The 17582-nt window shown below is 41.7% G+C and overlaps 1 protein-coding gene across 3 annotated transcripts in view; it reads left to right on the top strand.

The window, feature by feature from the left end:
* The window catches only part of adgrl1a (adhesion G protein-coupled receptor L1a), a 57393-nt gene that overhangs the window by 30263 nt on the left and 9548 nt on the right, over nucleotides 1-17582 (top strand). For 2 of the 3 annotated variants that reach the window (XM_046036451.1, XM_046036461.1), the window contains exons 5-15: nucleotides 4025-4232; nucleotides 4453-4717; nucleotides 5917-6244; nucleotides 7689-7982; nucleotides 9329-9432; nucleotides 10467-10652; nucleotides 10842-10880; nucleotides 15131-15311; nucleotides 15497-15619; nucleotides 16544-16752; nucleotides 16855-17028. In XM_046036451.1, coding sequence (XP_045892407.1) covers nucleotides 4025-4232; nucleotides 4453-4717; nucleotides 5917-6244; nucleotides 7689-7982; nucleotides 9329-9432; nucleotides 10467-10652; nucleotides 10842-10880; nucleotides 15131-15311; nucleotides 15497-15619; nucleotides 16544-16752; nucleotides 16855-17028 — 2111 coding nt within the window. Of the gene's footprint in view, nucleotides 1-3112; nucleotides 3298-4024; nucleotides 4233-4452; nucleotides 4718-5916; nucleotides 6245-7688; nucleotides 7983-9328; nucleotides 9433-10466; nucleotides 10653-10841; nucleotides 10881-15130; nucleotides 15312-15496; nucleotides 15620-16543; nucleotides 16753-16854; nucleotides 17029-17582 lie in introns of all 3 variants that reach the window. The other variant, XM_046036470.1, reaches the window with a different exon arrangement.

The raw sequence follows: 17582 nt of genomic DNA, 5'->3' as shown, positions 1-17582 counted from the left end.
GGATACACACAACGCCCGGTTTTCAAAATAAGGTGTCTATAAGCATGGAAATAAGATTAATTGGATTATATTCACAGAAAGTATAAAACGTATTACATGTGTCCAATATAAGTAAAAAAAAACAACAACAATAAAATGTTGTGGAAGTTACATATTCTGTCTTCTATTCTTTGATTCAGGGTTTTTGGGAAAACATTAAATAAATTTGTTGACTTTTGTTGCTTTTTCATCACCATTTATAGCTATACAATGGGTTTACGATCAAATAGTTTATTAGAGCACAACATTGTTTACAAGTGTACCAAGTTCTTCATAGATAGCCTCTTAATTTTGCACCAAATTAATGCATTTAACTAAATGTACGATGTCGGTTACGGTGTGTTAGCTTCTCAAGACCAAGAAAAATCTGTCTGTTGTTTCCCCAACTGCTGGAAAAGTGAAGCCACTTTGCGCTAAGTTAGATAACATCTACCCCCCAGACTGCAAAGCTGACCAGGAAAGCTTATACAGTAGGCTACGTCTTTTGGCTGCTATGTAACTTAACATTAGCTCAATTTATAGAGTAACTAGCTGTATTGTATTACTACCTACTTGTCCAATGTTGAGAACATCAGGTACAAACTTAGACTAAACTGGTGTAGCCTACAGCTCTGTCCTGGACAGACTGGTTCATCCTAAATTATTTTTCAGGTGTCAGATGAGTCTGAAAAAGTGGTTATTGGGAAAAGAAAGGACTGTGGTTACTGGAGGAGCTGACGTTAGTAAAGCTAATTAGTTATGCAAACTAGTCCTTTTAAGCTAATGAGGAGACTTTCTTTTTGGATTTTAATGTCCAAATAAAATTCACCTCAGAAGGGAAGAAGTTTCTCATGTTGCCTATTTGTTTATATTAATGTCTACAGATAAATGTCAAAAGCTTTAAAATGAAGACACAAAAGGCAAATATGAACAATCCTACCTATAATGATTCTCAGGTGATATTAACAGGGTTTTCCTGCCGTTAAGGCTTAGGGGGTGATGCCCAAAACATGCTGTGCCATAAATGTAAAATCACTGTGGAGCAACAGAACCAACCAAATTACTTTCTACAAATCTAATGGTTGTAGTTCCTCCCCAGTAGACTTTGGGTGTTGTTTATTTATTATCTGCTCTAGCTTTTCCAACTATTTGTTCAGAGGTATGGTGAAAATAATGGCCCAATATGATGTGAATTCCATATTTTTCATTGGAAAACTTAAAATTTTCTTGGGGGAGAACCCCCAAGCCACCACCAAGACATTCCTCTAAAGCTCACAAAAACCTATGGGAAAACTATTGTAATGTGCAACGCCTGCTCATGGACAAAAGAGCAATGTTGCTGAGACATGTTATGTTGGGGTTTTCTATTCAGACATACTACGCACTACGCGCACAAAAAAAAACCTCTGCAGCTACAACTCCATCCTAGGGGAAACACTGGGGTCACACCTCTACAAATTGATAAATACAACACCAGCAAAAGTGAATCATGCACCACCGTGTTTATATGTTCACACACTTAACCCACAGCATGAACCCAGTAATATCACAATTTAGAGACGTGTCGTTTAGACTGTCCTTCTACATTATACCATCTACATTATAAATTCCAGCCATCAGCCATATGTTCAGTCAAGTGGCACTCCAACACATATGGATGCTTTTGTGTCATACTGGCTATATGTAGCTGCTTTACTTTATGTCATCCAGTGGAATCCAAACTAGTTGTGGTTTGCTCTCATTAAGGCATCCTGTTTTTGTATTTATGATTGATGTGCTTTAAGTGACCATGAAGCAAATTGTTCCGTAGAATAGATGCATTACAGATTTGCTCTGGCCTTTACTGTAGGCTATTGTAATGCGTATCAGTTTCACTGTATCATGGTTTTTGAGTTGGATGCTAGCGTCCACATTAATACTTACTTTTCAGGTTGGCCATCCTTTTTGTGACTGCACAGAAGAGGCTTGCCTGTTTGTGTTTCTTTGTCCTTTATTCTACCATGAGGCAGAGTGTTCCTGGCTTTGTGTATGGGTCACCTACATGCAGAGCCACTGCAATGCTTTCTGCATGCTGTTTATTTCTCCATTTACAGTAGCATTGTACTTTTGAGGCAGTGTCCTACTTTTAGTGGTTGTTTTTTCCACTCTATAGCTTTCTACTCCAATAACACCTCACTCTTTACAGCCTTTATTTGAAATATTTTGGAGCGCTCATGCTGTGTCTGGATTGATAAAAATGCCATTTGATTGTGGTGTGAGGGAGAGATGGCATGGATGTTAGTCAAGAAATTCATTGTTCAGCTGTCTCAAAGTGCCAGATTTAACCATTGCTCTGAACATTGTTTTGCATATTTCAGTCACCCACGTTCATATTTGCAAAGCAAACACCTCAGGCTTTCGAGGGAGCATTTTGGTTCGACAATGGAGCATGACAAGCCTCCTCCCTGTGAAGAGCATTCAGAGTGTTTGTTTATGCATGTGCTTGATTAGATTCCTGTTTTGTTGCCAGTCTCAATCCCTGTTGGACCCCCTCAGACAGAATAGGCTAATTCCTAAGTGGCCCAGCATCACAGTTCACCAGCCACTATCAACAACAGCACGACACACAGCAAAAAAGGAAAGCTGAATTTCCAAAAGCCTGAAGTAACTCTTCCATCTCTGTTATGATTCTCCTCCTGCTCCAGACACCATGCAATATTCAAGACAGTTTGAGCCTATTCTGATCCATCAATCTAAGAGTCACTGTGTGACAGTGTATGAATGCGTGTTGGTGTGTGCATGCATGTCATGTACTATTTTCCTGTGTACTGGTGTGTGTGTGTGTGTGTGTGTGTTTGTCTGTGCATCCATGTGTGCTATATGTCATCTGTGTCCAAATGCCCCTGCAGTGTCCAATTAGTTCAGAGATGCATTCAATCATGAGGTGACCAGCAGGTGCCTGGTTCTGTCGCAACCCCAAGCCAGAGAGCCACATAAATAAGCTGGCAGAGGAGACATGGGGACTCCTCTACTGTTTTATCGTGTAGCACTTCCAACTCTCTCACTCACCCTCTCTTGCTCTTTCTCTCTGTTGCCGGTACCCCCGTGATGTCAGAGTGGTGATGATGCCAGCAGCTTTCCTCATAGATCACCTGACACGCCTGGTGGTCCCAGGGCACTCTCCCTGTCAGGCAGGGACACAGTGCGTCAGCCAGCCAATTTACACCAATCCCCAGTGGATGATCTCCACCTGCCTAAACTAGACATCCTCTGTGTGCTTGTTTGGTATACGGATTGTGTGTAAGGGTTCCCACATATTTTTGTGTGTGCATCTTTGTCTGTTTGGATTAGGGACTGTTTGTGTTTTTATTTGTATGTGCGGAATGCATGTGGGTGTGTGAAGCTGAGTTGCAGGAAGGGGAGGCCTGGCCAACCTCACATCCCCAGGATGCTTTTTTTCTTTGAGGCATTACTCTTGACTGAGAGCCAAATTTGGGTCCTAATAAAACAAGCTCCACAATTACTGTTTTACCACCCAGTAACAGGGTAGAGAAGCAGAGGTCTTTGAAATAGAAAATGCACAATCAAATAAAAAGTAGGCCAATATAAATTAGATTAGAGACTACATCTAAGCCGCGGTGGCAGCCAGAAATCTCCCATTTATCATATCCAGACGCTTTCCGACCACAATGCTGATGTTCTACAAATGAGCTTTTATATGTTCCTTCATTTTAAATCTGATATTGCACCTCACCTCCTCCCCCTCTCCCCTTCTCCCATTCTCCAACTCTTTGTCTCCTTTTTCAATTCTCAACTTACTTTTATCTACTCACATTTTTCTTCTGTCCCCTCATGTCTCTCTCCTGTTCTATATTCCATGTACTTTGGCCCTTTGCCATTTCCTCTCTCCCTCCCCTGCCATCTCCATGATATCTTTCATTTTTACAATGCTTCGTTTTCATTTTCTATCTCTTCCTTTTTGCCTTCTTCTCCTCCTCTCTGCTCCAACACGCTGTCTCTGTGCCAGTCTTTGTGTGTCCGGGGACTCTGCTGCGGGTGCAGGCGGCCAGCTCTCTGCAGGAGGCGGAGCACCAGGCAGGGGCGTGGTGTAAGGACCCACTGCAGTCTGGAGACCGTCTGTACGTCATGCCCTGGACCCCTTATCGAACAGACATGCTGTATGAGTATGCCTCCTGGGAAGACTTCAAACAGAACCGAGCCACCACCACCTACAAGTAAGGGCGCCTCCCACTGTCCTGGATGATCAAATAGCATCTGCTGCTTTATTGATTTATTGGTTTTTGATGTGGAAATGGATGGTGATAGCAGAATGGTCCCACGGGGGTGTCAGCTTGCTCACAGTAAGGCTATCTTGTAGGATTGTGTCATGAAGAGTTGATGAATTGACTTGTTCTCCTGGATTTCTGTACCACTCATGTGATTCTCTCTCAACAGGTTGCCCAACAGAGTTGACGGCACGGGGTTTGTTGTGTACGATGGTGCAGTATTTTACAACAAAGAACGAACACGAAATATAGTCAAGTATGACCTACGGACGCGCATCAAAAGCGGCGAGGCCATTATCACAAACGCCAACTACCATGACACCTCGCCCTATCGCTGGGGAGGGAAATCGGACATTGACCTAGCTGTGGATGAGAACGGCCTCTGGGTGATCTACGCCACTGAGGCAAACAATGGACGACTAGTGGTCAGCCAGGTGGGAGAGCAGCGTTGCACAGAAGGGGATGAGATGTGGATTATAAATGAAGGAGTGGATTATAACAGAATCTCATCAGAGTAGTCAGGCAAAGGTCGTATGTCACACATGAATGACTTACTATTGAGATTACACAAGTGCACTGACAAATGAGATACAGGCCAAGAATAAGAGTCACATAAAAATCAGTTTAAAAGGTTAGCCCTAATTTCGTATCCCATCATATCAAAACCTAATCCTCACTAGTAAGGTAAATATTTGATTTGTTTGGTAGGTGCACCACAACCAGTTTCTTTCTGGCTTTAATTATTGTATGATGGCATGACTTACAATCATAAAAATGCAGCATTGTTAGGTTTAATCATTTCCATGTCAATATTTTAGAATAATACTGTGCATTCTGTTTGAAACATATCATACGTTTTGTCTTCTGTCTGTCCAAAGTCACATTACTTTGTCCTGCTCATTGACAAACTCTAAACATGATCCATCACTGTGAACTTTGGAACCTATTTTAACAACAGCTGGTTCTTTGTTTCTTAACAAACAAAACTGCAATCAGGCAGCAAGTTTCCACACAAACAGAGTTTGAATTAATGTGTTGTTCAGACAGACGGGTCCCATTTATTATCACTATCTTTGACCTTACCAGGAAATTGTTTTTCAAACTGTATAAGTTAAACTATCCATCTACAATATCAAATCCTGCATGAGCTATGAGAGTGCAGAATAATGGAGCAACAAAGTAATAAACAAGAAAGTGATCACTTTTATCATCAGACTTTTTTGGTTCCATGTATTTTTATTATTTTTCCTAAGGTGAAACAAACACGTGGGTTATGCCTCAGCATACAGTTTGAAGGTATATTGAGGAGAAGCAGATCTCCATAGAGAAATATCTCTTCTAAAAAACTTTAGAGTTTATTTACTTTTTAAATGGTTTAACAAGTGCTTTTAAATCTTTATATTCTTTTTTTAGAAGTACTGTTTGTGCTACTGTGTAAACATGAGTAGTATAGGAAATGTTACATCAAATCAATACTTCTTTCAGTTATGTACTCAATTACAACATGTAGTTTTGTTTTTGGAATTTAATGATGTATTTCCCAACCGTTGAGCTGCTTTCCAGTATGATCATTTTGACATTATGCCTCGGACCAATTCTGCATGTAATTCTGTAATTTCCTTTTTGCCCATAGGTGAACCCTTACACCCTGCGCTTTGAAGGCACCTGGGAGACCAGCTTCGATAAGAGGATGGCATCCAACGCCTTCATGGCATGTGGTGTGCTTTACGCAGTGAGGTCCGTCTACCAGGATGATGACAGCGAAGCAGGCGGCGACCTGGTGATGTATGCCTACAATACCAACCATGCCCGCGAGGAGCCTGTCAACATCCCTTTCCCCAACCCCTATCAGTATATTTCTTCTGTGGACTACAACCCTCGAGACAACCAGCTTTATGTCTGGAACAACTATAATGTTCTGCGCTACCCGCTGGAGTTTGGACCACCAGACCCCACTACAAGTAAGGACTAAACCCACAGAAAGCACACGGAAACACAGTGTGTGAGAGGAGCAAGTAGGCTTGTGGCATGCTTTCTGGGAATTTTTTTTTTTTGTAAATTGGTGGAAACGTAAAGGTTATCACAAAAAAGTATGCTTATATTTCCCCCAATTATACTTGAGATGGAGGCATTTTAGTCCTTGCAGAGCTCAAGCTGAAATTACTAATAAGGCAGACAAGTTAGCTAGGTAATAGTTAGGTTAATAGGTTAGTTAGGTAATAAGGTATTATGGTTACATTAATTTATTCATAAAATATTTTTAAATCGAGAATTGCTATTGGACAGTATAATGCTAAGTAATATCTGACTAAGTTGTAAAATTCTTCTGATTGTTAATATTAAGTTTCCATTGTAGTATAGACTCTTGACTCTTCAAAAAAAGTAAAAACCTGTGTTCTTGACTCAGACACTACAGAATTATTACAGTAGAAATATTAGGAGGATAGCCTACTTTCCAGGCTTCACACTGTTTTCATCCAGAGTAAATTTGTGATAAAATATCTTATGTACTTGCAATGTCTACATTTCTCTTATGATTATTTTATATTCGTGGAACATAAAATTATGAATAAGAACCTGTGTTTGTTTGATTTGGTGAAAGATGCTGTTTTGCTTGATCAGGGAACACTCCAAACAGCCAATGCAGAATATGCTTGTGACTGTTTCTTATCTGATGTTTGTGCCTCAGATATCAAATCATTCAATCATATCCCCAGCCATAGTTGCAGTAAAAGAGCAGCATATGAGGTAGGACTGCTATAGCACTTCATATCAACTTCTCTGTGTCATGGATAATGAAGAAGTCATTTTGAAATGATAAGGTGGGGGGATGAAATGAGAACACCATACTGCATTTTGGCAGTCCATCAATATGAGAGGGAGGTTTGGATGTATTGTAAATCCAAGCCACATAAAGGCCTGTATGAAGCTCGGATTAGGCCCAGAGAGAGTAGTGGCAGAGACACAAGGTCGACGGCATTCACAGAGTTGCGTGCTGACTCTGTGTTTGATCATTTAGGATTTTGTAGTTGTGATGTGTTGCTTTTATCTTCGCATTAGGTTTGGTTGTTAGTGATGGTGACTTCTCTGATACATTTGATCAATTATTTACCTCTTCCTGACTTGCCGTTGATGCTTTCTCTCCATCTCCTCCCCTGCTTCTCCTCGTCTCTCTGGAGAGCAGGCTTTGAGAGGCTCAAAAAAGTATTTGTCACCCCAATTATTGTCAGGCTAACTTTTGAACTCATCTTCTGAGAGACATTGTGCATTCATATGCATGTGTCCTTCACTCTCTTGATCTTTTTTTTGGCTTTTGCTGTCAGGTTTTGCCGCTCTTTAACAAATCCCTTACATCCTTCTATAACAGTCTTTTCTTCTCCCTGTATTACTCTCGGGTTACCTCAGGCCCTCTGACTACCACCCAAGTGACCACCACTCTTCCAGCAAGGCCCTTCACCTCCAATGCCAGCCCCTCGACCGCCCGTCCTCTGGTCCCCACCTCTCGCCCAATCGGCTCCATCAACAAGCACCCTGATCTTCGACCAATCACAGCCACGGTGCCTGTCACCCGCCATCCACCCCACCCTCCTCAAGACCCGGAGCTCCATGTCTGTGAAGCCAAGCTGGTCCGTGGTGTCCAGTGGCCCACCACGCAGAGAGGAGAAACAGTGGACCGCCCATGTCCCAAAGGATCATTAGGTGAGGACATCTGTGTGTGTATTTTTAAATGTGTGCATTTTTTTCCATTCCATGAAACAAACATCATGAGTGTTTCATGTTGAAGTATACTCACGCAGTATGTCCTCCATGCATGTGGTTGTTTGTGCATGCACTATATCTGCATGTGCCCAAGTGATCAGCATGTTTGTGCTCTCACACTTGTTATTTTCCGCTGTTTTCTTCTGTCCCTGTGCTGGTCCCACCAGCAGGCATAGTCCCCGAGGACTCACAGATGAAAGCCTGTCCTCCACAAATGAAAGGCTCATCTCCCACAGAAACAGAGCTGATTGAAAGTGGTGAATAATGAAATGAAAGGCTAGACAACACAGGCTTCACCTCCCTTCATGCTAGCTTCTATACCTCTAAACATGCAGCCATCAGAAAGCCCTCTTTAGTCACAGAAAAAAAGACATCTACCTCCATGTTCCTCTCCAACGCCTTTCACTGTTTCTGTATGTTCTCTCTGTGAAAACAGCAGTAACATTAAATTAGCAGCTGGCTTAATTGCCGCGTCTTGGCAGAGCTCTCAAACCCAATCTGTGGTCGATGGAAGAGAATGTAGAGAAAAGCGGGAGAGGGGAGAAAAAAATCAGTGGGTGAGAGAGAAAAAGGGGGGTATGAAATGCAACGCCACATCTGCTCTGATCGTTCGTCAACTGTGAAGCATTGCTGCATTGTCGTCTCTGCTCCTCCATTCTGCTTCTATCTATTCTCTCTCTCTCCGTGGTCTCTCTTCTCTTTTCTCTACCTTGTCTTTGTGACTTGACGTTGGTTATTTGTGTTAGCAGCAGATAGACACCAGCGTGGTGTCCTTTCTGTGAACCCTTCGTAACTAAACAGAAAAGCCTAGCTGGAAATGAGGATTGGTGTAAGGTGCTTCCCTTCAGGTGTTTTTATTTGACAGTGAGGGATCATGTCTGATGTCTTTGGTGTGTGTCTGTGCGCAGAAAATGTTTTGCAGTACGCCTGCACATGTTCCTTTTAAACAGTTCCTTTTTGAGCTTGAAAGCCTGTTTCTGTCATCTTCTTCCTCCCTTTCTCTTCTCTCACTTTCTCTCTGCCCTACACTCCATTATTTAACCTTTTCCACTTCTGACTCATTTTCTCTCAGACCTTTTACTCTACCACCTCCCTCCTTATTTCCCCTCATCTTCAAACAGTTTGAGTATTACATTTTTAAATTTAATTTCATTCCATTTTTCTTGAGTAAGAAAAAAACGTATATCGCATTTTTTTGTGCTCATCCCTGACTTCCACACTTTCCCCTTTAATTGCAGATTTCTAACGCTTATTATCTCTCCATTACTCCCCCCCCTCGCCTCCAGGCATCGCTTCGTTCCAGTGCTTGGCTGAGCAGGTCACGTGGAACCCGCGGGGTCCTGACCTGAGTAACTGCACCTCCCCATGGGTCAACCAGGTGGCCCAGAAGGTGAGACCTGGAGCCGGACCCCATGGCCATGGGTCTGTCCTCTTCCTCTGCCCCACTGCCCCGACCATCCTCCCTGTCCACCTCCGCACACATTAACATATCTCCAAGGCTGGCCTGATTAAAATATAGACTAATTTCAACTGGCCCTTCATTACAAGGAATCTGCTCCTGATACTTAATTAACTCTCTTTTTTCACTAATATACTTTAAATTACAGCTAGGTGAAATGATTTTTAAAAATCAGGCAGTACAGCTTGCAAGTACTAAACCACCAATTCAATTTCTCCATCATAGTCTATTAAATGCTTAATACCTGTGCTGTAGCTAAACATCATGGTCTCTAGGTGAACAATGATTTTAACTTAACTCACTGCTATTTAAATTGCCCAACTGTGTTACTATGTACACTCTAGTAATCGGATCAATCCCCAATTTTGTCAGTAATCAAATTTCATAAAAGTCCATTTAAATTTGAATAAAAAAGTAAAACTGGTTAACACAGCTTCATTTTTGCCGGAGAGAACCCTGACTATGTAGCCATGCATACCCTTTCTTAAAGGCTTTCTTAAAGTGTGTGCATGTGCCTAGAAGGGAAAGTAGCATCATGTTGAAAAGTAACATCGTTGGAAGAGTCCATTATACCTTCTCCTTTTGGCAAAAATCAATTGCAATTGCAAACTGCTTGTTAAGGGTGTGATTTGCAATTGAAACTGCACCAAGGAGAATAAAAACCTCACAATGTGGTCTTTGAGGTCCATCTTTGTTTACAATGATGCGAGAGCGGCTGAAAATAAAGAGCCTTTTTTTGGAGGGGGTCTGGGGAAAGCTGAACAAACAGCATGCATCTTTGTTATTGTTTAAACTAACTCAAAACATGTGGTTTCTTGTAATGTTAGTGTGCATGTAAACACTTAACAGACTGAGTTTTCTGACCGCTTTGAAGATAACTCAACTAATTAAAGCAGATCTGTTTTATCATCCTTATACTATCACTGTGTGTAAACATGTATGTGTTTGTGTGTGTACATGTGCAGATAAAGAGCGGCGAGAATGCTGCCAACATAGCTGGAGAGCTGGTGAACCACACACGTGGTCGGATCCAGGCTGGAGACGTGAGCTCGTCCGTGCGACTGATTGAGCAGCTGCTGGACATACTGGACGCCCAGCTTCAGGCCCTGAGGCCTGGAAACAAGGAGTCAGCCGCACGAAACTACAACAAGGTAAAAGAACGTGTAAACACACGTAAATAAGTATACACATGCCCTCGCCTATATTTAATTCAAGCATTAGGAAAGGATACTAGGGTTAATGTGAATAGCCCCCTAGTGCACATGCAAGGATGAGTGAATTTTTAATTTAGTTGGTTTTTTTTAGCTGTTTAATTCCAGGCTTTGTTTTCTCCCTTACAGCTCCAGAAGAGAGAGCGGACCTGTCGAGCCTACATCCAGGTAGCTTTTCTCTTTTATCTGCCGGCTTTATCTGCCGGGCTCTAGGCAAGATTTTCTTTGGGGGCCCTCCTTACTTGCCTGGAGAACAATAAAAATAAAACTACTGTATATACATATATACACACATATACATATACATATATATATATATATATATATATATATATATATATATACACATATATACACATATATATATACACGACTTTTGATATTGTACTACCACAATAAAGAGAGTTTTTCCACTTTAATTTTTAAATATATTTTATAGTTGGTACATTTTGATAGGTTGATGCAGGCCGCCTTGTCAGATATTCATTAAGAATCCATGCATGGCGCCTGCTGTTTGTTGATGGAAGTGCATGCCGACCTGTTGCTGGATGCATCATGAGTTGCTGCCTATAAATGACCTGACTGTTTTATCCTTGTGATTACTCTGCCGGTGAAATTAAGTCCCATTGAGAGGGTCAACCTCTCTCTCACTTCCTCTCTCTTAGTTCTCCTGACCGCGAGCCATTACACCGGCACTCTATGCGGACACATGCACGCTCCTCTCTCTTTCTGTCCTCTCTTTGGGTGATGCAGTCAGAGATTCCAGCGCTCACCCTGTCACCAACAGAGTTAATGATTGGCTTGACATGATCTATCCATTGGGGAGGGGCCCCCCTGTTCTGGGTCAGAGTCATTGATCGGCTTTATGTCTCCAAGTTACATTCTTAATTTAAAAAAAAAAAAGTGTATTCAGTGTATATGACAGACCAGTCCTGCCTGTGGAGTGGGACTGCTGTGTGACTTAGAATAACTGGGGAGATAAATCCTTGAGTGCACTGGGTTTGTGAATGAGATTCCTTTGCCTCAGTGCTCTGTATAATGATTTATATTGCCTTTGGAATCATCACTTACAGAATTTCTGGTTTGTGCTGAAGAGCAGTGTGAGTAAGTTTTGGTGTAACTCCTGGCAGACATCATATACAATATTTAAATGTTGGTGTAGTATTTCCTGGAGCAGTAAAAGCTCATTTGCAGTTTTTCTATTGCTCATGGCAGAGGTGTGGGACTCGACTGACATGACTTGAAGTCGCAAATTAATAATTGAGACTTGCTTGACTAGAACAGACAAAAGACTCAACTTGACTTTGACTTGGTGTTCATGACTTGAGACTTGACTTAGACTTGAGACAGATGACTTGAAAGTGACTTGGTTTTTTAAATAAATACTTGCATTCGCTCATTCCAACATTTGCGCATAAATCAATCCAGTTCTCCATAACCAGCAGGGTAGAAAAAGACCATCACGTGTAGTACAACACAGACATTCAAGGATTATGTTTATGACGGTAGGAAGAAATGAACAACGGTGTGCAAGGTCTGCAGCTCAAAAATCAGTGACACTACCACCTAACATCCAACTTCATCCGCCTCTACAGAACCTATAAAGAAAGGTACGTTACGTTACGTGATTGGCTTTTTAGCTAACGTATAGGCTGGTCAAACGCATCCAAAGCTAGCGTTAAGTTTAAGCTACACCCAATTGTTTGGCTGCCGTTTGGTGCTGTTGTTACGTTAATTTTATGTGAAAACCTCTTAACATTCCTAGTGGTAACAGGTCCCGATGACAGCTCTAGTTATGTGCCCACTACTGTTATATGATCCACCGTTTGAAAGCTAAAATCCTCTGATTCGACCAATACAAACCATTTCAAGACACAATCACCACAGCGGGTACAATCAGCGCCTCTGTCAGACTAAGCAGTACAATCAAAACTGACGCGACTCACTTTGAAGCCTCATAATAATCCACCGATCGATTATATTCCAACAAAAATGGTCTTGTTATGTTGTCAAAGGTCCAGACGATCCAATCCAGTAAAAATATTTAGTCCAAAACACATTATTCCATCAATAAATCCCCAGGGACTGCTGCTGCATCGTTTCATATTTGCCTAGACTTGGTTAGTATGTCATAACCGTAATAACTCGGTAACTCCGATTTGGATGTAAACAAATGCCATATCTTGTATTCAAATTAGCCACTGAACTCTGACCTTTCGACAGACAGCTAATTCGACCCAATTCTGAGCTCACATGCCCCCTACACAGCCAACGAGAGCCCGCGCTGTAAGGAAGGACAAGCCGCTATTATTTGTTGGGTAGGCCGAGCCAATTGCAACCAATTGTGCCGATGACTGGCACTTCTTGTACCCAATACAATTCTGAAAATATCCAGCTTTAAGTAGGAAGTTCATGATCTACCAGCAAAAAACCACATCTGCGTCAAGCTATGGAGTTATGCAGCAGCAGCCGCTTGCCGCCAAGGGGCGGTGCTGTTTTTGAAAAATTAAGCTTACCCTTAGAAAAACCTGTATAAAATATTCATTTTCGTGGTATTGGTATAAAATTTCAAATTGGACTAGGTAAGGCTTTATGTTACACAGTGTTTTCCAGATAATAAATCCCAGCTATAGTTGTCTGCATGGAAACGAAAAATATATTACTTTTAGTGTGTTTAAACTTATATTCATCAATTCCAGTAGCACTTAGAGTGATTCTGACTTTTGGGTTAGACACTTGAGAGTGTTATCTTTCACATTAGCCCCATGCATTCACTCCAAATGGTTCAAGAACTGCATTCAATTAACTTTGGATATGCCTTGAATAGGCATTTCAAACAAATTTTACAGGAATGGTAAGAGGTTACCGTTACTGACACATGTTTCTATTACTCTATTTTTCTACCCCATTTCAATAATCAGTGAAGCCAATAGTAGACTAAATAATAGAAACACCTTTGTGTATAGTTTAATATTGTAAGAACAGAAATACTCACTACATCTTCCAAAATGATCATACAGTTGAATTGCCACCTCTCTTAAACTGGTTAAACAGACTTGACTTATGACTTGCTTGACCCAAGCAATGACTTGGCTTGACTTTAACAGTAACTTGAGACTTCCTTGTGACTTGGATGTGTGATTTACTCCCACCTCTGACTCATGGTGTACATATCTTTGAAATATGGGTGCAGTTACTGTGGAAGTCATCTGTCTTTGACACACATTTAGCTTTTTTGGACTGTTATAGAGCCTAACTGTAAAACTGGCATTGGCCTCATTGTGTTGCACAATAAGGGACAATTTCTGTGGCTCTGAGAAAATGTAATTTGATGATAGTAGGAAAGGCAACCGTTTCTGTTGCTACACCCTTCTGTGCTTTTTTCAATATTTGTGCAATATCTCTGGTTCTGAGAAAGCTGTAACATAATATCATGAAAAGGCCTTGTGTATGCTTCTCTGTAATGATGAAATGCGGCACTCTGCAGCACACAGTCTTTTGTGTGTCTTGACCTGTCTGCAGCATGCTGTAATATGACACCACATCTTCTGATCTCTGTTGGTGCAAGATTAATGCAAAGGCTACTGTGTAGTATGTAACTGACCATTATTTTTTGGTCACTCACTGCAAGTTAGCTCAGCATACCCACACTCTTCAGAGGGTAAACCAAAACACACTCTATCTTTAGTGTAGCGGATGGGGGGCATTCTGATGCTAAATTCATCATTGTTATCATATTCCGTGTACCAGTCAATCCTTCATTTTGAAAGGCCTAAGCAAGAGAATTACATGATTCATCAAGCGACCGACTCCAATAAATTGGATAGCTGATACAACCATCAAAATTGCCATTAAATGAATTGCGTGAAAGTGTGAAATAGAATGGTAATATGTCTGGCATAGCATAGTAATACATGTAGTGCAGGAGAGTGGTGGGGTTCTAGGAAATTACAGAGAAATTACTTTGTACGTCTTATTGGTTAGGAAATATGTTTACACTTAATAATAGGTACAGAAAACGAGTAATTATCAAGGTACGGGTAATAAAGAAATGTAATAAAGAAACTAACTGATAATTACTGAATTACACTGAATTATGATTTAGCTAATTAATTGTACTTCCTGAAAGTTGTGAACAGACTGTAAGGACCAGTGTCATATGATTAGTTACTAGATATCTGTGAATCTGGTTTAGAATTGTGTTCAAAATGACACAAAACTAATAACTAATGATTACTGCTCTAATATTATCATGTTATTTTGCATCCGTGGTGTGCAGTAGAATATCATACTAAATAGTAACTATTCAATAATTATCATTTAGTTCCTGATTTGTTTGTTCGGTCCTACTCAGGATTTTGTGTACCTTGTCGAAAAGTGTTCTAAGTAATGAAAGCTACACATCCTGTATGTGCCAGGCGGTGGTGCAGACAGTGGACAACTTGCTGCGCCCTGAGGCCCTTGAGTCGTGGCAGGACATGAACAGCACGGAGCAGGCCCACACTGCCACCATGCTACTGGATGTCCTAGAAAAAGGAGCTTTTCTGCTGGCCAACAACATGTATGGGAATCGCTTTTCTGATCGAGCGCCCAGCATTGGTAAGAAAACAGTATTAATGGTGTTAATTATGGTATATGTATGGATGAACCACAGTTTGGGCCGCTGTTTGTGGGATTGTAACTCCGGTTTGTGACTTTACTTCTCTTGTTTTTTTGTTTTTTTGCATCTTTGACAGTACAGAGGTATTCATAAAATTTTGTGTGTGCTGTGTTTCCACCATCAGATCTCGAGGTGCATGTACTAAACACAGAGATGGACCTGCAGGACTTGTCCTTCCCACAGAACTATGCCAGTGACAGCACCATCCAGCTTTCTGCTTCCACTATCAAACAGTACAGCCGCAACGGTCAGCAGCCCTTATCCTACCCCATCCTCAGCCCAGGGCCTGAAAAATTGTACAGTCCTGTGCAGCCCAGCTCTTATGTTTCCATTTGCATTTTCATGCAAGCTTAAAACAATCTGCATGCAGTTGACTAAGTTATTGGTTCATAATAATAGGCTAATCAGATTAACAAAAGTGCTGAGACAATTTCTTTTCTTGATGGTTTCTTAACAGCAGTCTTAATAGAATAGCTGGGGAGGCGTGTAGATTACAATCGGCTCCAGTCTGACAGCGCAATCTCAGCACTCCCTCTCTTCTCTCTTCCCAATTCCATTCCCTTGCTCTGTCTCTCCGCCATCTTATCCCCCTCTCTCATCTCCCTTGTTTCTAACCTCCCTCCCCGCCTCGCCTGTCACCCCCCTCTCCATCGCTCCTCTATTCCCTCAATGGCCCCTCCTCCCATACCCTTTTCTGTTTTCTGTCTCCGCTCGGCTCTGCAGTGGGAACGAGATTAGAATGATTGAAACAAACGCACATGAAATATTCATATGGAATAATAAGAGATCTGTGAATGCTTGAGGGATGAATGTTCCATTGCCCTCCACATTAAATCTCGCTCTCTTCCACCAGTCAAAATGAAACGGTCCTTACCATCATTCTAACCTTCACTAACTCCCTCTCTCTGTCTCCCTCTCGCTCACCCTGTCACTCCCCACTCTCTATCTCTGTCACTCTCGCTGGCATTACCATATTATGCCCCCATTTCTGTATTTGGTCTTTTTTCTTCCTCCTCCTCCTCCTCCTATTCCTCTATAATTTTTTCTGTTCCTACCGTTTCATATAACATTGCTGTTTTTGCTTCCTTTTCTTTTCGCTCTTGTTCTCGCGTTCTCTGTCTTACGTTCTGTTTCTCTTCATCCTTTTGTGTTTCTCTCCCTCCATGTGCAGGACAAGTCAAGGTGGTGTTCATTCTGTATAAAAACTTGGGATCTTTCCTGTCCACTGAGAATGCCACAGTAAAGATGGAAGTGGAGGGGCCAAGCCATGATAAGAAGCGCCTGGCGGTCAACTCCCATGTCATAGCTGCCTCCATCAACAAAGAGTCCAGCAGAGTGTTTCTCACTGAGCCAGTGGTCTTCACGCTCAAACACCTTCAGGTGGCCTAATTCAGTCCACATCGTGCCTAATTTACATTCTGACACATAGACTCCCGTTGAAAATTTGCATCATCCTTCCCTTTTTTTTTTCTTTTTCCGCAGTTGGAGAATTATTACACTCCAAATTGCTCCTTCTGGAACTACTCTGAGCGCTCCATGACAGGCCAGTGGTCGTCGCAGGGCTGCAGGCTGCTGGATACCAACAACACACACACCACGTGCTCCTGCAGCCACCTCACCAACTTCGCCGTGCTCATGGCTCACCATGAACCCGATGTAAGTAAACAAGGGAGTGGCAGACACACTGTTAAAATGGAAGTAATTTATGCAGACGTTCATTCGTGCGAGCATTAGCGTTTGCTCACTCCCAGTCACACACCCTCACACACATGCACATTAATATACCCTCTCAAGGCTGACAAGCTCTTTGTATTGAATTTTCTCTTTTCCTTCTTTCACTCCGACAGTCAGGGAGGCACATGCTTACAAATTCATGTCCTGCTACTTCTAGCTGACATTAACATGGATTTGAATGTCATGTTTTTTTTTTCAGGACGCCTTGTCTCTTGTCTCAACACTTTAGCTCCTTGCATATATTTACAAATATTAAATAAAGCAATTTTGCTCTTTCTCTCCCCTCCCCCACGTGCTGTCTATCTATCCCACTATTGTGTCTTCCTTCCACTGTTCTCCCATCTATCTCTGTACTCCTCATCTCTCATTCCTCTGTCTTGTCCTATATTTTTCCCTCTCTGTTTGTCTGATTCTGCTTCGTATCTTCGTCCCTCTGCCCTCTCTTTCTTCCCCATTCCTGTCCACCATCTCAACCC

This window comes from Micropterus dolomieu, linkage group LG02 (genome assembly GCF_021292245.1).
Source record: "Micropterus dolomieu isolate WLL.071019.BEF.003 ecotype Adirondacks linkage group LG02, ASM2129224v1, whole genome shotgun sequence".
NCBI lineage: Eukaryota > Metazoa > Chordata > Actinopteri > Centrarchiformes > Centrarchidae > Micropterus > Micropterus dolomieu.
Note: the sequence above shows the minus strand (reverse complement) of the source record. Positions and strands in the feature narration are given on the sequence as shown.